Source organism: Crocuta crocuta, unplaced genomic scaffold, assembly GCF_008692635.1.
Source record: "Crocuta crocuta isolate KB4526 unplaced genomic scaffold, BGI_CrCroc_1.0 scaffold345, whole genome shotgun sequence".
NCBI classification, from domain to species: Eukaryota; Metazoa; Chordata; class Mammalia; order Carnivora; family Hyaenidae; genus Crocuta; species Crocuta crocuta.
The window spans coordinates 3,786,146-3,806,187 of NW_027527574.1; the positions used below are offsets into that span (position 1 = coordinate 3,786,146).

The window sequence follows — 20,042 nt, forward strand, 5'->3', positions numbered from 1 at the left end:
TTAAAAAAAAAAAAAAAAAAAACCCAAACTGTAATACAAAAAAAAAAAAGATATATTTAGGAACAGAAAAAATCTCCAAGACCTTGTATAAGGCTAAAATTTTTTCAATTTGACAAAAAAACACATGATCCATAAAAGAAAAAACATAAGTAGTACTTCATCTAAATTAAAAATGTTTGCTCTTCAGTGAAAATGAAAGGACAACTCAGACTGGCAGAAAATATTTGCAAGTCACATATATGACAAAGGACTGGTATCCAGAAATACATAAAGTACTGTTTAAAAGTCATTTAAATCATACAGTGAAATTTAGAAATGGGTAGAAGATGTGCACATTTTTTCCAAAGAAGGTATATGAATCAACAATTTGTCCCCGGGAAAACATTCAACATACTTAGCCATTAGGGAAACGAAAATAAAAATCAAGACACTCACTAGGCTGAATAGGAAAAGAGCTTGGCAGTTTCTTAAAAAGCTAAACACAGACTTAGCATCCAACCGAGCAATTCTACTCTAAGATACCTACCCAACAGAAATGAAACTTAAGTCCATACAGTAGCATTATTTATAACAGGCAAGAACAGAAAACAATCTAAATGTTCATTGGTGGCTGAAGGTATAAACAAAATGTGGTATAACCAATAAAAGGAACAAAATATTCTGATACGTTACAATAAAGATAAATCATCAAGAATTATTATAAGAACAGTATTGGAGAAAATGACACTAATCCAAGGACTACCAACAGTGACAAATAAATGGGAATTATTGCAACACGGGTAGAGACTGCAAAGACAAGGTACAGTCTACAGATAAAATTCAAAGCTGAACAAGAATATGATCTGCCAGTTCCCTCAACTCCTCCCCTTTCACAATCTTGTCCTCCATTCTACCTCAGCCATTTATTGCATGCTCATATTCCAGTTCGCATCATTTCCAATAACTAAATGGCCTTAGTTCTTACTAAACACACTTTCCAAGTACCTTTCATGTTGATAGTTCATTCATTCTGCTATCCCAACTCTAACAGTGTTTAAATCTCCAATTCACCAATCCCATCCTATCATTTTCTTTACACTCACTCTCTTCTTTGATGTCTTCTCTCCTCTTTGCCCAGCTTAATAACCATAATCCTGTGGTCAGTGATTACAATCACACTCCTGCATAATAGTTTGACTCCCTTGTCTTTCTCTTCCTCATATTCATTTGACAAACCCAACTATCACTCACTTCCATATCTATCTATCAGCCTCTGCAACTACATAAAATGTCTTCCCATGTTACCATAAACATCCCATTAATGCTCTACTTTAAGCCAATCTCCTCCACTTGTATACAAATCCCCCTACTCTCCAGTCTAATAAAAACCGTTACTCCAGAATTTTCACCAATCTCTCCTACATTAATTTCCCCACTCATCACCATGAGACTGTTGTCTTGCACTCATTTTTTAAACTTCTGTTTCTCAGGGTGTCTGGGTGGCCCAGTCAGTTAAGTGTCCAACTTGGGCTCAGTTCATGATCTCCTGGTTTGAGTTCAAGCCTATGCTGACAGTTCAGAGCCTGGAGCCTGCTTCAGATTCTATGTCTTCCTGTCCCACTGTTCCTCTCCCACTTATGTTCTGTCTCTTTCTCAAAAAATAAATATTAAAACAAATTTTAATTCTATTTCCCTTGATTCCATATTTACCCACAAGCTAGCACTCTATTTTATTTTTGTTCCTCTTTGTAGCAAAACTCCTCTAAAGAACTATTTATTGCATTCTCTAATTCACCTTTTCATTTTTTCTTCTTTTTTAAATGCACTGCAAATGAGCTTTTTTTCACATCACTCTCCGAAAATTACTCCTATCCAAGTAAGGTACCACTTCTAAGCTAATGGTTAAATCTCAGTTTACATCCTACCACTCTAAGAATTTCATCTAATCTCAAGACATTAAATACCACCTAAATGCTTACAACACACAACTTATCTCTAGCCTAAAGAAATAACTAGTCACTGCCTATGTAACATCTCTACTTTGAGGTAGATTAGAGTTCTAAAAATCAGGACTTCAGAGACCAAACTGACCATCTCCAATACCTGTTTTATCAACATTTTTTTTCCATCCTGGTTGAAAGAAACACCATCTCTTCAGCTGTGCAGGCCAAAACTCTTTTAAGATAATACTGAACCCCTAGTTTTCTCTCACAATCTATATCAAATCCATTAGTCAATCCTATAGGTTTCATCTTCAAAGAGATCAGAATACTACCACTTCTTTCCTCCTCTACTATTACTACCCTAGTCCAAGTCACCTTTCTGCTTAGTTAGGATTATTACAACAGCTTCCTACTTGATCATTCAGCTTCTATCCTCAAATTTCTTTTTTTTTTAATTTTTTTAATGTTTTATTTATTTCTGAGAGAGATAGCATGAGCAGGGGAGGGTCAGAGAGAAAGGGAAATAGAGAATCCGAAGCAGGCTCCAGGCTCTGAGCTAGCTGTCAGCACAGAGCCCGATGCATGGCTCCAACCCACAAACCGTGAGATCATGACCTGAGCCAAAGTTGGACACATAACCGACTGAGCCACCCAGGCGCCCCTATCCTCAAATTTCTATATGCTTCAGCCAAGAGTGATCTTTTCTTTAAGATTTTATTTTATTTGGGGGGGAAGGGGGGGGAGTGGAGCAGAGGGAGACAGATTCCTAATCAGGCTCCACACCCAGCACAGAGCCCCAAATGGGGCTAAATCTCACGACCGTGACATCATGACTTGAGCCAAAATCAAAAGTAGAAACCTAAACCGACTGAGCCACCAGATGTCCCAAGAGCATTCTTTTTAATACATAAAGCATACTGTCTCCCTCCTCTACTCAAACCTGCCGACTGTCATTACCCACAGAATAAGTTGGAAAATCTCTAAACAAAATCTTACCTTTTGTTATTGGACTTCATATTTTGTCTTCATTTTGTTCATTTTGTCCATGCTATACTTTCCTCATTCCTCAAATATGACAGGTAAGCTTTCATCTGTATAATAATCCCTATCGTTAACTAAGTGCTTGTTTAAATGTCACTTTGCCAATGAGCTCTAATCTGACTACTCTATTTAAACTGCAAACAATGCCAACCTTTTACATTTTCTTCAAAATCTCCATTCCCCTCAACTTGCTCCAAATTATCTTTTACTCATCCTCATTCACCTATCATATAACCCATTACCTATTTTGTTTATTGTTCACAGTCTGCCAGTGACTGTTCAAATCTAAGATCTAAAACAAAACAAAACAAAACAAAACACTTTATCCGTTTCCTTATTGCTCTATCCCCAGCAACAAGGACAATTCGTGGCAGTGAATAATAAATACTGGCTGAATGAACAGATAAGAAAACAGAGACTAATGGAAGTAAAAGTACTTTCCAAATATCAAAGCTGAAACTTGAATCCAGAGCTAACTTTAAAGCCAATGTATTAACTAAAAAAGCAATGATGCTTTTCTATTAAATGTAATAGTAACTTGCAGAACTATGATTAATTATACTTATTAGAGCCCATACTAATAAAATTTGACTTTTATAACAAGTTTTCATTTTAAAAAAGCAAGAATTTTCTTTAAAAAATAAGCCCTATAAATGATAGAAAATTTTTTCATTAGTGTTTTTGCATTAAGTAGAACAAATACTTATTTGATCAAGAGCTCTAACCACCTCTTTTCCTATATATAAACTTTGAAAGATTCAATACCTCAGCACATTCAGCCAAAGAATTATTTATTTTTTGAAGAATAAGCATATTGAAATATTTACTAAAAGACTAAATTTACTTATTGAGAAATATTTATTGATTCCCTACCACTGGCCACACTCATGACTGCAATTTAGCTCTCATTCTCAAATGAATCACAGTAATAACCTTACTATAATGCTTCTTGAATTCATTCAGATCTCTTCTCCTTCAACCCACCCCCCAAACTTCTGCCAGTTATCTTTTCAAAACGCAAATACCATATTCCTCTGCTTAAAATCTTCAAAGCCTTTCCATTACCCTTAGATAATAGTCCAAATTTGCTACAATAGGCCTTTGATGATCCAGATGTCAATTCTAGTCCAATAATTCAAATATACAAACAGACACATTTGAATATTCTCTATACCTTCTAATATCACAGTGTCTTCAGATATTCTATTTCCTCTATTTGGAATGCTTGTCACACACACATCCTCCAATTTATCCATAATCCTCCTTTTCCAATGTTACAACTAACCCTACTATCCTTGAAAATACATCTCAGTGACATCACCAAGATGGCAACATACATCATTTCTGATCTCCCTCTTCCTCAGAAGAAAAACTAACAAATATTCAAGAACAAGACATCACTGAGGAAATTCTAGAACACAGGAATGAAGCTAAAACACCCCTTGCATCATAGAGAACAAGACAGACTCCATAGAAGGATAAGAAAAGCAGCAAACAACTGACTGTATTATCCCTCCCCCAAGCAAAGCACCATGTTGGAAAGGTCTCCTCTGAGCCTCTAGTTCTCTGGTTCCTCCACTGTGAAAAGAAAACCTAGGGGGGAAAACTAGCCCCCCAGCCTGACCTTGTGAGTCACTTTGTTGGAGCTACTATAATCAAATCCAATAAGGACTGCAGGAGAATCTATATGGCTCAACTTATGGGGAATTGAGTGTGACAAGGAATAGGAGTATGACGAGTGTTGTAGGGGCTTTCAACAACCAACATAAAGATCTTTGACAATGGAGTTCACACATGTAGAGACCAAGTAATAATCCTAACCAGCAGTTTTGCTTATCTGCAGAATCAAATCAGTAGCATTCTCTAAGCAGGGAATATGACAAGGTGCATATCACTTGATTCCAATCATCAAACAAGTAGGTTTATCAGCCAGAAAGGCTGGTTTGTCCTCACATGGGCAAGGAGCTGAGTAACATACCCACACACTATAATGAGTGCCTCCCAGCCACATTTGATGAGAGATACTGCTAGGGACACTGGGAAGCTGTGTAGCCCAGCAATGCTTGAAGAGAGAGGTGGGCAAGCAAAACTGATTACCCCCAGAGCAAAGCCAGCACCAGATGTGGAGGATTCCCGTGCTATGAACAGGCACAGGGATTAATTCATAGCCAAGAGCAGCTCTAAGTCCTTCCTTGTTTGGAAAATTGACAACTACATCAACTGACACTTTATATTCCCACCCATGTAGAAAATATAAAACCTCTACATATCCAGGTTTTCTCCCCACTCCATCTCACCAGAAGGGCTGGCAAAAACACCTGAAAACTGTGCAGGCCAGTGGTACACAAACCAAGAGAAGGGCAAGAAGAACCTATAGTTTGCAGAGCTAAACCAGTGGACTTGGGCAGGGAGTCAATATGACTTAAGACAATAAACAAAGAATTTTTCCAGCACTAGAATTACTTCAACCACTGCATCCAGACAAAGGAACTAACTTACAGCATCACGTAATACTGAATACATAGTATCCAGCCTGACAGATCAGGGAATCTAACCACAGCATATGGGAAACTACATACCCATCCAACAACTCCCCTATAAACACACCTAAACAGAAAGCACAAATCATGGCTTTCTCTATCTGCAGAAAAATATGTGACCTCACCTGAAGAGAGAGGTCAGTGGCACCCTTTTGCCCGATTTGTGTCCCCAAACAATGAGTCATATAGAGGGTCTGGGTCCCCTTGTGCTGCCAGGGGAGGGGAATAATTCATAACCACATCTACACCTGAATATAGTACCCAGTCTTGACTAGAGACACAAGTAATCACTGAGCCTATTCTAGGGACTCATTTGGGTAAGGTACCAAACCAGAAATCCTATCCAACTGTTCTCAGCCAGAGGCACACCCTACACCCCAACCTGAGCAGTCAAATAGTTGCCTCACCCAAAAATAGATGGGTGATAATAACAGAACACACCTGGCCAAGAACATTATCAGCAGACACATCCAGAAATAAACTCAGCCGAAGCAAACAGACAAAGTCTGAAAGAAGAATCTAATCACAAAACACAGGTAAATATGACATCCCTAAAGGAAACTAATAAAGCTCTAATAACTGACCGTAAAGAAATGGAGACCTATGAACTATATAAGACAAGGACTTCAGAAAAACAACTTAAAGTTTAATGAACTACAAGAATAAACAAATAGACAATTAAACACAATTAAGAAACGATGCATGAATAAATAAGAAGATCAATAAAGCAAAAGAGGTCAATAAAAAATGATAAAAATGTGGGGTGCCTGGGTGGCTTAGTCAGTTAAATGTCCAACTTTGGCTACGGTCATGATCTCAACAGTTCGTGATTTTAAGTCCCGTGTTGGGCTCTAAGCTAACAGTTCAGAGCCTGGAGCCTGCCTCAAATTCTGTGTCTCCCCTCTCTCTATGTCCCTCCCTTCCTCATGCTCTGTCTCTCTCTTACTCTCTCAAAAATAAGAATTAAAAAATCTTTTAAATGAATAAAAATATTAAGGGTAAAACTTGAATAAATGAGATGAAGAATTCATTAGAGTTTCAAAAACAGATTCAACCTATAGGAGAAAGAATCAGCAACACATGGGACAGGACATTAGAAATTACCCAGAAGAACAAAAAGAAAAAAGAATGAAAAAAGTGAAGAAAGCATATGAGACTTATAGGACACAATGAAAAAAACCTTTTTACATCATGAAACTCTAGAAGGAAAAGAGAAAAAGGACAGAAAAAATTTTAAAGCAATAAAGATTAAAAATTCCCCAAACCTGGGAACAGAAATGGACACCCACATCTATGAAGCCCAAAGAACTCCAAATAATTTGAGCCAGAACAAGGCTACACTGAGACAAATTATAATTAAGTTGNGTAACAAGAGAAAATAGAGAAATTATATACAAGTAATGCCATAAACATACTGCTGGATTTCTAAAAAGAAAGGTGTTAGTCCAGGAGAGAATGAGACGACTCAGTCAAAATATTTAAAGAAAAAAAATAAAACCTTTTAACAAAGAATACTAAAACACTGAAGCTATCCTTCAGACATTAAGGAGAGATGAGCTATAAAGACATATACAAAGAAACAAACTCAGGGAGTACATTACCACCAGAGGTGTCTTATAAGGAATGCCAAAGGGAGTATTTCACATATAATAAAGAAGTTGCCAATTAAAATCAAGGAAGTATAAAACTCATTGGAGAAGATAAATACATAGTCTAAATTAGATACTGTAATTTTATAATGATGGTACATAATTAACATACAACTCTAAAGGTTTAAAAAGTAAACACTGTACAGGCACTTGGGTGGTTCACTTGGTCAAGCCTACAACTTTGGCTCGGGTCATCATCTCATGGTTTGTGGGTTCAAGCCCTGTGTCAGGCTCTGTGGTAACAGCTCGGAACCTGGAGCCTGCTTCAGTTTCTGTGTCTCCCTCTCTCTCTGCCCCTCCCCCACCTCTCTCTCTCTCTCTNTTTATTTAAGAAAGTAAACACTGTGGGGGTGTCTGGGTGACTCAGTTGGTTAAGCTTTCAACCTCATCTCAGATCATGATCTTGCAGTTCAGGGGTTGGAGCTCTGTGCTGCGTCAGGCTCTGTGCTGACAGCTGACAGCTGACTCTGCAACCTGCTTCAGACAGATTCTATGTCTCCCCCTCTCTCTCCGCCCTTCCTTCCCCCACTTGCTCTCAGTGTCTCTCTCTCAAAAATCAACATTAAGAAATATTGTTAGTAAACATTAGTAAAATAACCATAACTATAATAATCTATTATTAGTTATGCAAATTAAAATACATTAAACTGTAACATCAATAACCTAAACGTGAGTGGGAGGAGAAATTAAAATGTACATTTTAAAATTCTACTGAGGCTAAGTTGTTATTAGTTTAAAAGAGAGGAATTTAATTTTAAGATATTTTATATAAGCCTCTTGGTAACCACAAAGCAAAAAACCTACAGCAATTGCACAGAATAACAAATTAAAGAAATAAAAGCATACAGATACCAAAGACATCAACAGAGGAAAAGACAGCAGGGTAAGAAACAAGGAACAATAGATCTACCAAACAACCAAAAACAAACAAAAAACAAAAACAAACAACAACAACAAAAAAAACAAATAACAAAATGGCATTGGTAAAATGGTAAGACCTTACCTAGTAGTAAGTACTCTAAACATAAACAGATTTAATTCTCTAATCAAAAGACATATCACTGGGGTGTCTGTGTAACTCAGGTCATGATATCATAGTGTGTGGATTGGAGGCCCAAGTCAGATTCTGTGCTGACAGCTCAGAGCCTGGAGCTTCAGATTCTGTGTTTCCTCTCTCTCTCTGCCCCTCTCTCACTCATGATCTGTCTCTCTCCATCTTTCAAAAATGAATAAACATTAAAAAATTCTTTAAAGTAAAAAAAAGATATAGCATAAAAAAAGACATACACAAAGTGTAAAGAGATAAAAGCAATCCCATTAATCAAAAGGAAATTTAAAAAATAAATAAATAGAAGCAGGGTGGTTATATTAGACACAATAGACTTTAAAACAAAACTGGTAAAAGGGACAAAAATAGTCATTATATAATGATAAAGGAGTCAATCCATCAAAAAGACTTAAATTATAAATATCTATGTCCCCAATATCATAGCACCTAAATATATAAAGCCAAAATGCAGATAAAAAGGAGAAATAAAGAGCAACATAATAATAGCTGAGGAGATTAATACCTCACTCTCAACAGATAATTATCTAGATGGAAAATCATTAAGGAAACAGCCAATCTGAACACTATAAACCAAATGGACCTAAAAGACATACACACAACATTCTGACAACAGCAGGATACACATTCTTCTCAAGCATGTGAGAAATATCTTCAAAGACAGACCATATGTTAGACTATGAAATGGTTTTAGCCAGTCCAAGAAGACTGAAATTATACCAAATATCTTTTCTGACCGTAAGAGCACAAAACTAGAAATCAGTAACAAGAGGAAAAGTGGAAAATTCAAAAACACATTAAAATTAAACTTTATTTTTCTGAACAACCAATGGATCAAAGAAGAAACTACAGGGGAAATTTAAAAGTTTGAGACAAATGATATGAAAACAAAACACATTAGAACTTATGCGATACAGCAAAAGCAGTTTCAAGAGGGAAATTCATAACAATAAATGCCTACATTAAGAAGAAAGATCTCAAACAACCTAACTCAACACCTTAAGGAACTAAAACATGGAGAACAAACCAACCACAAGGTTTGCAGAAGAAAGGAAATAAAAATTGGAGTAGAAATAAATAGAAGAAGAGAAAAAATAGAAAAGATTAACCAAACTAAGAGTTGGTTCTTTGAAAAGATAAAACAAAACTGGCAAACACTTAGACTAATCAAGGTAAAAAGTGAAAGAACCCAGATAAAAAAAAAAAAAAAAAAAAACTATAAATGTAAATGAAAAAGGGGGACACTGCAAATGATACCACAGAAACACATGGGATCATAATATGCTACTATGCTCAACCAAATGCCAACAGATAAGACAACCCAGAAGAAATGGAAAAATTCTTAGAAACATACAACTTATAAAGAATGAATCAAAAATAAATAAATACTGACTGGAGCAATTACTAGTAAGGATACTGAATCAATAATCAAATATTTTCCAAAAACGAAAAGCCTAAGACCAAATGACTTTCACAGGTGAATTTTACCACACATTTAAAAAATAACTCCAGTACTTTCAAACTCTTCCCAAATAATCAGAGGAGAGAATACTCCCAAATTCATTCTACAACACCACCAATACCTGATACCAAAACTAGGAAAAGATAATACTAAAAAAAAATTATAAGCCAATTTCCCTGATAAATATAGATGCAAAAGTTCTCAATAAAATAAATCAAACTGTATTCAGCAGCACATTAAAAGAACCACACACGATGATCAGAAGGATTTATCCCAGAATGCAGTAATGGGTCAACATATGAAAATCAATGTGACATATCACATTAATAGAAAAAATAATATAATTTCAACAGATGTATAAAAGGCATCTGACAAAATTCAACATCCATTTGTGATTAAAAATTCGTAACTAATTAGGCATAGAAGGAAGATATCTTAACATAACAAAGACCTTATATATCACAAACCCAGAGTTAACACCAGACATGAAGGTGAAGAATGAAAGCTTTTCCTTTAAGGCTAGGAACAAGACAAAGGTCCCCATGCTCACTGCTCCTATTAAGCATAGAAATGGAAACTCTAGGGGTGCCTGGCTGCCTCTTGGGCACAGAACTTACTTTTACAATAGATAGATAGATAGACAGATAGATAGATAGATAGATAGATGACAGATAGATATGACAATAGAGATTTAAATTAAAAATACATTAAAAATATAAACTTTTTAAAAGCTACGGACCCTTGTGGGGATGAGCACTGAGTGTTATGTGGAAACTAATTTGACAATAAACTATTTGTTAAAAAAAAAAAAAAAAGCTACGGGCACCTGGGTGGCTCAATAAGTTAAGCGTTTAACTTCAGCTCAGGTCAAGATCTCACTGCTTATGGACTTGAGCCTCGAGTCAGAACAACACAGAGCCTGGAGCCTCCTTCCAATTCTGTGTCTCCCTCTCTCTCTGCCCCTTTACTACTGACTCTCTTTCTCTCTCTCTCTAAAACGAAAGATTAAAAATATGTTTAAATGACAGAAAATTCTAGCTAGAGCAATCAGGCAAGATAAAAGTAAATGTATCAGAATTAAAAGGAAAAAGTACAACTGTCTCTATTTGCAGATGACATGATTTTATATATAGAAAATCCTAAACACTAAAAAAAAAAAGACAATGTATTCAGTAAAGATGCAACATACAAAAGTGACATATAAAACCAGTACCATTTCAATACAATAACAAAGGATTTTCTGGGAAAGAAATAAAGAAATTGATCCAATTTGCAATAGCATCAAAAACAATAAACGCCTAGTAAATAATTAAAAAATAAGGTGAAATAGCTTTACTCTGAAAAACACAAAACACTGGCAGCAGAAATCAAAGAACACATTTATACAGAAAGGTATTTTTTATTCATGGACTGAAAAAATTAATATTGTTAAAATATCATTACTACTAAAATCCAGCTATATATCAATGCTATCCCTATCAAAATATCAGTGGCATCTTTTATAAAAGTAAAAAGGCACTCCTAAAATTTATATGGAATAACAAATGATCATCAATATCCAAAGAAATTCTGAGAAAGAACAACAAAGCATAATTTAACACACTTCCTGATTTCAAGTTATACATAAAACTATAGAATCAAAACAGTATGGTACTAGCATAAAGGCAATTAAACCCAAAAAACAGAATCAAAAGCCGAGAAATAAACCAAATCATTTTATGGTCAACTAATATTTTACAAGAGTGTCAAGAATATTTAGGGGGGGAAAAAAGACAAGTCTCTTCAATAAATGGTGCTGAGATCATTGGATAGTCACGTAAGAAGGAAACTGAACCCCTATCTTATACCACTCACAAAAATTAACTCAACTGGATTAAAGAGTCGAATGCAAGACTTGACACCATTAAACTCTAGAAGAAACCTTAGATATAAAACTCCTGGACACAATCCTTGGAAAGGACTCTTTTTGGATATGACACCTCAAGCACAAGCAACAAAACAAAAAATAAAGTGTGACTACATCAATCTAAAAAGCTTCCATTCAGCAAAAGAAACCATCAATGAAATGACCTGTAGAATGGAATATTTTCAAACCAATATATCTGGTAAGGAATATATCTAAAATATATAAAGAACCCATACAACTCAACACACACACACACACACACACACACACACACACACACACAAAATCCAATTTAAAAATGGGTAAAGAACCTACATAGACATTTTCCCCAAGTAGATACATAAAAGACCACAGAAACATGAAAAGATGGTCAACATTACTAGTCATAAGGGAAATGCAAAGTAAAACAACAAGGAACTATCATTAGAAACGTCATCATCAAAAAGATAAGAGATAACAAATCTTCCCACAGATGTAGAAAAAAAAGTGAACATCTGTGCATTCATTGGGGGACTGCAAACTGGTACAGAGACTATGGAAAACAGTATGAAGGTTCATCAAACAAAAACAGGACTACCATATGATCCAGCAATACCACTTCCAGGGATATATTCAAAGGATATGAAAACACTAACTCAGAAAGATTATCTGCACATCTACGTTCACAGCAGCATTATTTACAATAACCAACACATGGAAACAAACTAAAGTGTCCGCTGATGAATGGACAAAGAAGAACTGAGAGAGAGAGAGAGAGAGATTGGAATACTATTCAGCCATTAAAAATGAGGAAATCCTGGGGTGCCTGGCTCCCTCAGTCAGTTGAGCATCTGACTCTTGATTTCAGGTCAGGTCATGATCTCATTTATGACCTACATCAGACTCCACACTGAGCATGGAGCCTGCTTGAGATTCTCTCCCTCCCTCCCTCTGTCTCTCTCTCTCTCTCTCTCTCTCTCATCTCTATCTCTGTCTCTGTCTCTCTCTCTCTCTCTCTGCCCCTCTCCCCTGCTTGTGCACTCTGTCTCAAATTAAAAAAAAAAAAAAAAAATGATGAAATCCTACCATTTGCAACAACATAGATGGAAGTTGAAGGCATTATGCTAAATGAAATAAGTCAAAGATGAATACTGCAAAATTTCACTTATATGTAGAACCTAAGAAACAAAAAAAACAAACTCATAGAAAAAGATATCAGAAATATAGTTACCAGAGGCAGAAGAAAGAGAAGGAGTTGAAGGAAGGGGGTCCAAAGGTGAAAACTTCCAGTCACAAGATAAATAACTACTAAGGGTGTAAATGCACAACATGATGACTATAGCTAACACTGCTGTATGATACATAGGCAAGTTGTTAAGAGAGTAAATCTGAAGAGTTCTCACCATGAGAATTGTTTTTTTCCTTTTCTTCATTCCTTTATTTACATTGTATCTATATAACGAATGTTAGCTAAACATTTCACACAACAATGTAAATCAAATCATTCTCTTGTATACTTTAAACTTAGTGATGTATGTCAATTATTTCTCAATAAAAGTGGAAGAGAAATAAAACTAAAGAATACATTTTTTTAAATGCCTCTCAGGAATCATGATCCCTGGAGACATTTTACCAAATTCTTCCATAATTAAGCTGTCAAGTCTTTTTTTTTTTTTAACATGTATTTAAATACTTCTACAACAGAATTTAGCAAAAGGCATTATAATTGCAGGCTTATTTATTAGTTGCCAATACTAGTATGTGAACACCTATAATTATTTGCTGAGTTAAATAATTTTAGAGGTATTTAATGTGAAATGAAGTTACCAATAATACCCTTTTCTCCCTCTTCTGTAACATTAATGAGGCAGAGCAGGTTCCTGGTTACTAGTTCAAATACTTCCCCAAGTAATGGCATCGTCTCTTAACATGAGCCAGAACATTATAAGGAAACATTCCTAACAATAGTTTTGCTCAGAATACAAATTCGAATGGCAGCTAAACATACCTTTTAATCTATAACCTGGGTGTCTAGTCCAATTAAACCAAAATCCACTCCCACAAAAACAGACACAAAGTAGTCCACTCATCATTTCCTCAATTTGCTTTTACCTTTTAATTCTCTCACTCTCTTCAATCCATTTCCCCCCTATATCTTTCTTTTTATCTCCGTATTTACATTTATCTCCGTACTTTCTATCTTACTAGTGAATTTGTTTCCTTGAATTCATCTATCTCTGCTTTTTAAAGAAAACATTACCTACTTTCTCCCTCTCTCTACTTTTTCTTCACATCACAACACAGAACAAAACTTGTTCTCCTTTATGACCAGGCAACGACATGAGAGAGATAACATAGACATCTAAGTCTGATTATTGGGCTCCACAAATATAATTAAATTTATAGAAAGTCCAAGTAAGTATCTGTTTTCCTTATATCTGCTAATAAAATCACTAGCTTACTTTTGCCAAATTCAGCCTTACCATTAGAAAAATAAAGACCAGATCTTCATCATTAAGCATGTAATCATGAAGAAAACCAAAAAATAAATATGGACATTTATAATAATTAAGCTCCACTTTATTACTGACCACAAAAATAATACAGTCCCCAAAAAATAAGTTTCAATGGCTTATTGAAACGGAGTAAGATTTTAAGGCAAAATATAAATGGACATAAAATAGATTACCTTCCTTCATTGACAAGTTCAATAAAAGCAAGGCCTGCATTCTTCTGGATAGAATTCTGCCACTCCTAAAAAACAAAAACAAACAAACAAAAAAGAGGCAAAAAATAGCTGAACAAATAATACTCAGTAGATTAATTTTTAAAACAATGATTATAAAAACATCACCCATATCAATTTCATACCTTAGCTCTTAAAAGGAAAAGTTTGGTTAAATATGCTGCCTACCCAATGCAGCCCTGTGAACACATGAATAGTTGATATTTAAAATTAAGCTAAACGAGTTAGCAACAATTTGATTCTATATGAACTAAAAAAAAGCCTATCTATATTTATCTTGAACTTTTTGTTCTATACCATTATATACTACTAACTCAACTGAAATACTTATGATTAGAAAGAAAGGTAGCAGAGACTAAGGAGAGAGGTTTTTGTTTCTTTAAAAAGGAGATGCATCACCCCAAATAAGGAAAGACAGTATTAAATAGTGTGGTATGCTAATAAATAGCATTCAACCACAAAAATTGATGATTAATGACTGAGAAAAAGACAAAAAAGACCATTTTGGCTAGATTATTTGTGAGCTGGAAAACTACAGTTCACTAGGCTATGAATTAGCAAAAAAATAGTATAAATCTATTATATTCTTTATGAATAATTATCCTTAAAAAGCCTAGGAAGCAAATAAATCAGTAGAGTATGTAAAAATGAGTATTTTTTAAACTTTATCTCAAAACATATGTAAAATAAATAGTAATCCAATAAGGCTGGGCCAACAACAATTGAAAACTAGCTAGATTTGAAAAACATTAATGTATGCACCTATGCCTTTATGTGTATGTAAAGTGCTGCTAGAGTTGAGAAATGCCAAGATATGTATGCGCATATAAGTATGTACATGTATATCCATTTTTAAAGAACTGGAAATATATAATCTTTATAGTCTTTAAAACAAAGAAGCCCTTTACATTCTATCTACATAAGATACCTCAAGTGATCTTTTTTTGTTCTTTTATAAACTCAAAACAAAAAACACTATTGAACTACTTACCATTACTACTAAAAATATTCATATGTTCTGAATATAATACCTTTTAAGAGTTCTAAAGTCCACGTATTTTCACCCCTAATGACTGCTCTGTGTCACTTCAAATTCCTATTTTGGGCAGGGAGGGGGGCTTATCCTTTCTCTTCTACTTTCTCCCTTTTATCCCTAATTTTGTATTGCTTCCTGTTGTGTTTTGAGAAACTCAAGGTGGTTCTTGGGACTAAAATGGCTGTATACCACAATTTTGTTATAAGATTCTATTTCATGAATAGTGTACATAAGAACATACTAACAGAACATACATGGTAGAATGAAAAGTAGATATAAAGTCACTTAGAAATCAAGCAGTAGTAATTAACCAGATCTAGAAGAGAAGATGAAGCAATGTGTTGTTAAGAGCAATGAACAACAAGCCATGAGATCTATATTCTCACACTAATTCTGACACTGACAGGATATGTCCATGGACAGATCACGTTACATCTCTAGGTCTTAGACACTCCATTAAAAAAATCAGCTCTAGGTGCGCCTGGGTGGCTTAGTCGGTTAAGCGTCCGACTTTCGCTTAGGTCATGATCTCGCGGTTCGTGGGTTCGAGCCCCACGTCGGGCTCTGTGCTGACTGCCAGCTCAGAGCATGGAGCCTGTTTCAGAGTCTGACTCCCTGTCTCTCTGACCCTCCCCTGCTCACGCTGTCTCTCTCTCTCTCTCTCTCTCCTAGTAATAAATAAAACATTAAAATTTTTTTTTAAAAAATCAGCTCTATTATTTTATGATTCAGTAACTTACAAACATTCAGAAATGACTCATGAGCCTACAACATATACTCTCTCAAAATTCACAATTACCACCCAGCGGAAACAATAAAGATCTCATATTTCTTTCACTGAGGTAAACCAAGTAAAGCATAAATAGGAATACCTCATAATTTAAAACTCTTTTCCTTCCAGCAAAATAAAATGAACTACAAACCAATGAAATCAAATTCCATTAAGGAATAAATCTCTAAGAGAAGAGCATGATTGGCATCCTCTACTCTTCTTAGAAATACAAAGAGGAAAAAGCAGAAAACACAGGTAAGGTTTTTGATCCCGGTGCAGAAGACTCCACAGCTTACTTTCCAAGCACAGCAAAAGGAGATATCAAGTCTCAAAAAGTTGCCCTAAATCTAGTAATACAGAGGAATACTAGATAGAGACAGACATAATGGCCAAATGAACCTAAAATTGCCTCGAAGTTATCTCATTCCATAGGAAAAGTCAGAAAATTACCCTAGAAAGATGTAGAGTAAATGAAGTTTTAGGGGAATGAAAACACAGCTATGACCTTTGCTGACAGACCAAAACCTTTGTAGGGAGCCAAAACGCATGATGACATCTCAGAGAATGCCACAGTCAAGAAACAGAAGCATATGCTTACTTCTTCAGCTGTTATACCCAACACAGGACTCTCAGCAAGCCACTTAAAAATTTGAATATAGCACTACATTATGAGGAGGCAGGACCTTAAACTGAGCTTTCATTCAGATCACTTAACCTAAGGGATAATCTGAAGATGAAAATTAACCTTAGTAAAAAGATAATAAAGGAAGTCACTTTTCTTGCTAGAAAAAAAAAAAAAACAGGGGGAGCTCACAAGGGGGAATAAAGCAAGAGAATATGTTATATGTAATTCGTGACAACAGACATTTTATTTTAAAAAGTATTCACTAGCAGTATTTTATTTCTCAAATCCATTTTGTCTGATCTAAAACTGTAACAGGTGGATATTTTTATCATATAGATCATACAAAACTCACAACTCCACATGGATGAAATAGGTAACAGTAGAGAGGCTTAAATTTTAAGTAGACAGGTAAATATCAATGTGATTTTATTTTCATTAATATATACAAACTAATTTTAATATAAAACCAGGAAATATGCCATTTATATTTCACAAACATTTTTAATAGCATGATTTAGGCCATTAGAAAACTAGTTCAGGTTAGTACAACTACAGAAAATTCAACATCTAAAAATTTTTATGACCTGAATTTATGTTAGTATGTCATGCAAAATATTTTTTAAATTAAAGCAAATTAGATGTGAAGGTACATACAAAAGTACCTTTCTTTATAAAAAGTCCAATTTTTACATAATCTCAGAGACACAAATTTACTAATACTAATACATTAGATTTCTTTCTTTCCCAGACATCATCTATAAGCCCAATTTGTTAACTTACAATAACTGCTATTCAATCACCTGGAGTAAAATATTTTACCAGTTAAAAAATAATTAGACACTACGGGACAAAAAGTGAATATACAAATCTTATTTACACTTTTGGGTATAATCCTTTCCTAACTGTAAATTATTAACAATAAATAAAATATCCCATACCAGGTACATCAATACATACTGATAAGAATTAATAACTCAATAGTATTGTAATAGCATCATATGGTGAGAGATAGTAGCTATATTTGTGGTGAGCATAGCATTAAGTATAGAGTAACCAAATCACTATGCTGTACATCTGAAATTAATATAACACTGTGTCAACTATACACCAATTAATTAATAACCCAGATGATGATCATCTGAAGCCAAAGAGAATAGAAAATAAAAACTTTTAAATAAACCCAGCTGTTAGTCAAAGCCAGGAAGTTTCCCCCATACTAAATCATTGTTGGGGGCACCTGGGTGGCTCAGTCAAGCATCCAGCTTCGGCTCAGGTCATGATCCCCCAGTTCATGGGTTCGAACCCCACATCAGGCTCTGTGCTGACAGCTCGGAGCCTGGAGCCTGTCTCAGATTCTGGGTCTCCCTCTCTCTCTCTGCCCCTCCCCCACTCACACTCTGTTCTCTCCCTCTCTCTCCGAAATAAAAATAAACATTAAAAAAAAACATTTTAAATAAACCAATAAAGAAAACACTGTCTCCAACCCTTTAAGGAAGTTGCCAAATCTGAAAAGAAGATTCATTAATCATCCTATCCTAAAGCATTTTTTCCACTTCTGAGGCAATTATCAAAGAAGGTGTTAGTCTAAACAATATCATAAACCACAGCTCAATACAACCTTTAGTGAGTTTTAACAGTTGAAAGAAAAGCTTAACGGTTATCATCTTTCATGATTATTTCAATATTTCATCACAATATTTACAATTATAGAGTGATGCAAAATGCTAGTACATTTAAAGGTCTTGGTTATTCTTTTCCCAAAGGTATTGATGAAAAACACGTTAAAAACCTCAAATTCAACCACTAATGCAACTGAGTAATTTCAAAACACATTTTCAGCACTTTGGAAAGGAAGGACTCAAAACACAAGTGAGTCAATAATTTCATACCTGTTCTAAGCTTTATTTAATTGACTATCATTTCCTAAGGCTATAATTGTTGATTAGTCAATTTTTACTAAAATATACTCTTAGCTAACTAATGCTCTTAAGTCATGCAACATCAACAACAAAGATAATATACATTAGTGAAATCTATTAAATAAATACAGCTTTCTGCCAAATTTCAAATACATGTTTTTGATGGTAAAAGTCTTTTCTTAGGTTGGAGTTAGAAAAAAAAAAAAGAGAGTTAACCAATAACCAAATTTAAGAGTATTCATTCTTATCATCAACAAATAAATATAGAGAGAATGGGCAACTAATGTGCTACATATTAATTTGTATTATTTTAACATAATCCTAACTTCCTTAAAGTGAACTTGACAGCTTTCTATAACTTCAATAACCCTCTACAACATATTTTACTGTGTGAATATACTACATAACCTTACCTAGATTCTAAAAGTAATTCTCAAATAGTACCATGTTCTAACGTAAATAAAATCAGGCCAAAGATTGTCAAGATACAGTACATAACCAAAGGGTGCCACTTTTTTTTGAGGGATCAAGTCATCAATGTTGACATTAAATGTAGTATCAACCTGAGCACCTGGCTGGCTCAATAGATTAGGCAGCCGACCTCAACGCAGGTCATGATTTCACAGTTCGTGAGTGGAGGCCCCACATGGGGGTCTCTGCTGTCAATGTGAAGCCCACTTCAGATCCTCTTTCCCCTGCTCTCTCTCTATCCCTCCCCAGTATGCATATGTGCACGCATGCTCTCTCTCTCTCTCAAAAATAAACATTTAAAAAAATGTAGTATTAACCTTCTATTCTGGTGAGCTCATCACTAAACTACCTTTTACTCTAAGGAAAAAAAAGGAATTAGTGAGTGACTTTAGGTTAAACACAGTAAAAGTCAAGAACAAAAATAATAAAGAAAAAAATAATAAAAAGATAAAAAATAAAGAAAGACAACAGCAAATAGAGAGGGTAAAAAATTTCTCTACAACCTCCAGAAAAAATCAACTTGAGGAAGCAAATCAATGCTTGTCGTAGAACTCTAGAAAGCCTAAGAATTGAAGTCACAGAGTACATACGAAGATGGTTAACAAACAGAGATAAAAATAATTTAAATGAATGAAAAGTAATACATAAAACAAAGAATTCTACATCCTCTCCCCATACTGTATGGTCATCCCCACCACGGTAAAATAAATAAAAGTTTACTTTTCAGAGAAGTAAACTTTGGGATGCTGTAAAAACCCTTCACTGTAAAACAAAAAAAAAAAAATCAAATAATTTGAAAGAAAATGAGAATCCATAATACTTAACGATCTATCAATGGCAAAGGCAGCTCATTCTTCACCAGTAGACAATTTGCTACACAGCTGTGTGGGGGTTTTGTGCATTACACT

At 34.8% G+C, this 20,042-nt stretch overlaps 1 protein-coding gene across 6 annotated transcripts in view; it reads right to left on the reverse strand.

The window, feature by feature from the left end:
- Positions 1 to 20,042, reverse strand: part of LRBA (LPS responsive beige-like anchor protein) — a 720,310-nt gene that overhangs the window by 464,000 nt on the left and 236,268 nt on the right. For all 6 annotated transcript variants that reach the window (XM_077770789.1, XM_077770783.1, XM_077770775.1 and 3 more), the window contains one exon: positions 14,255 to 14,319. In XM_077770789.1, coding sequence (XP_077626915.1) covers positions 14,255 to 14,319 — 65 coding nt within the window. The remainder of the gene's footprint in view (positions 1 to 14,254; positions 14,320 to 20,042) is intronic.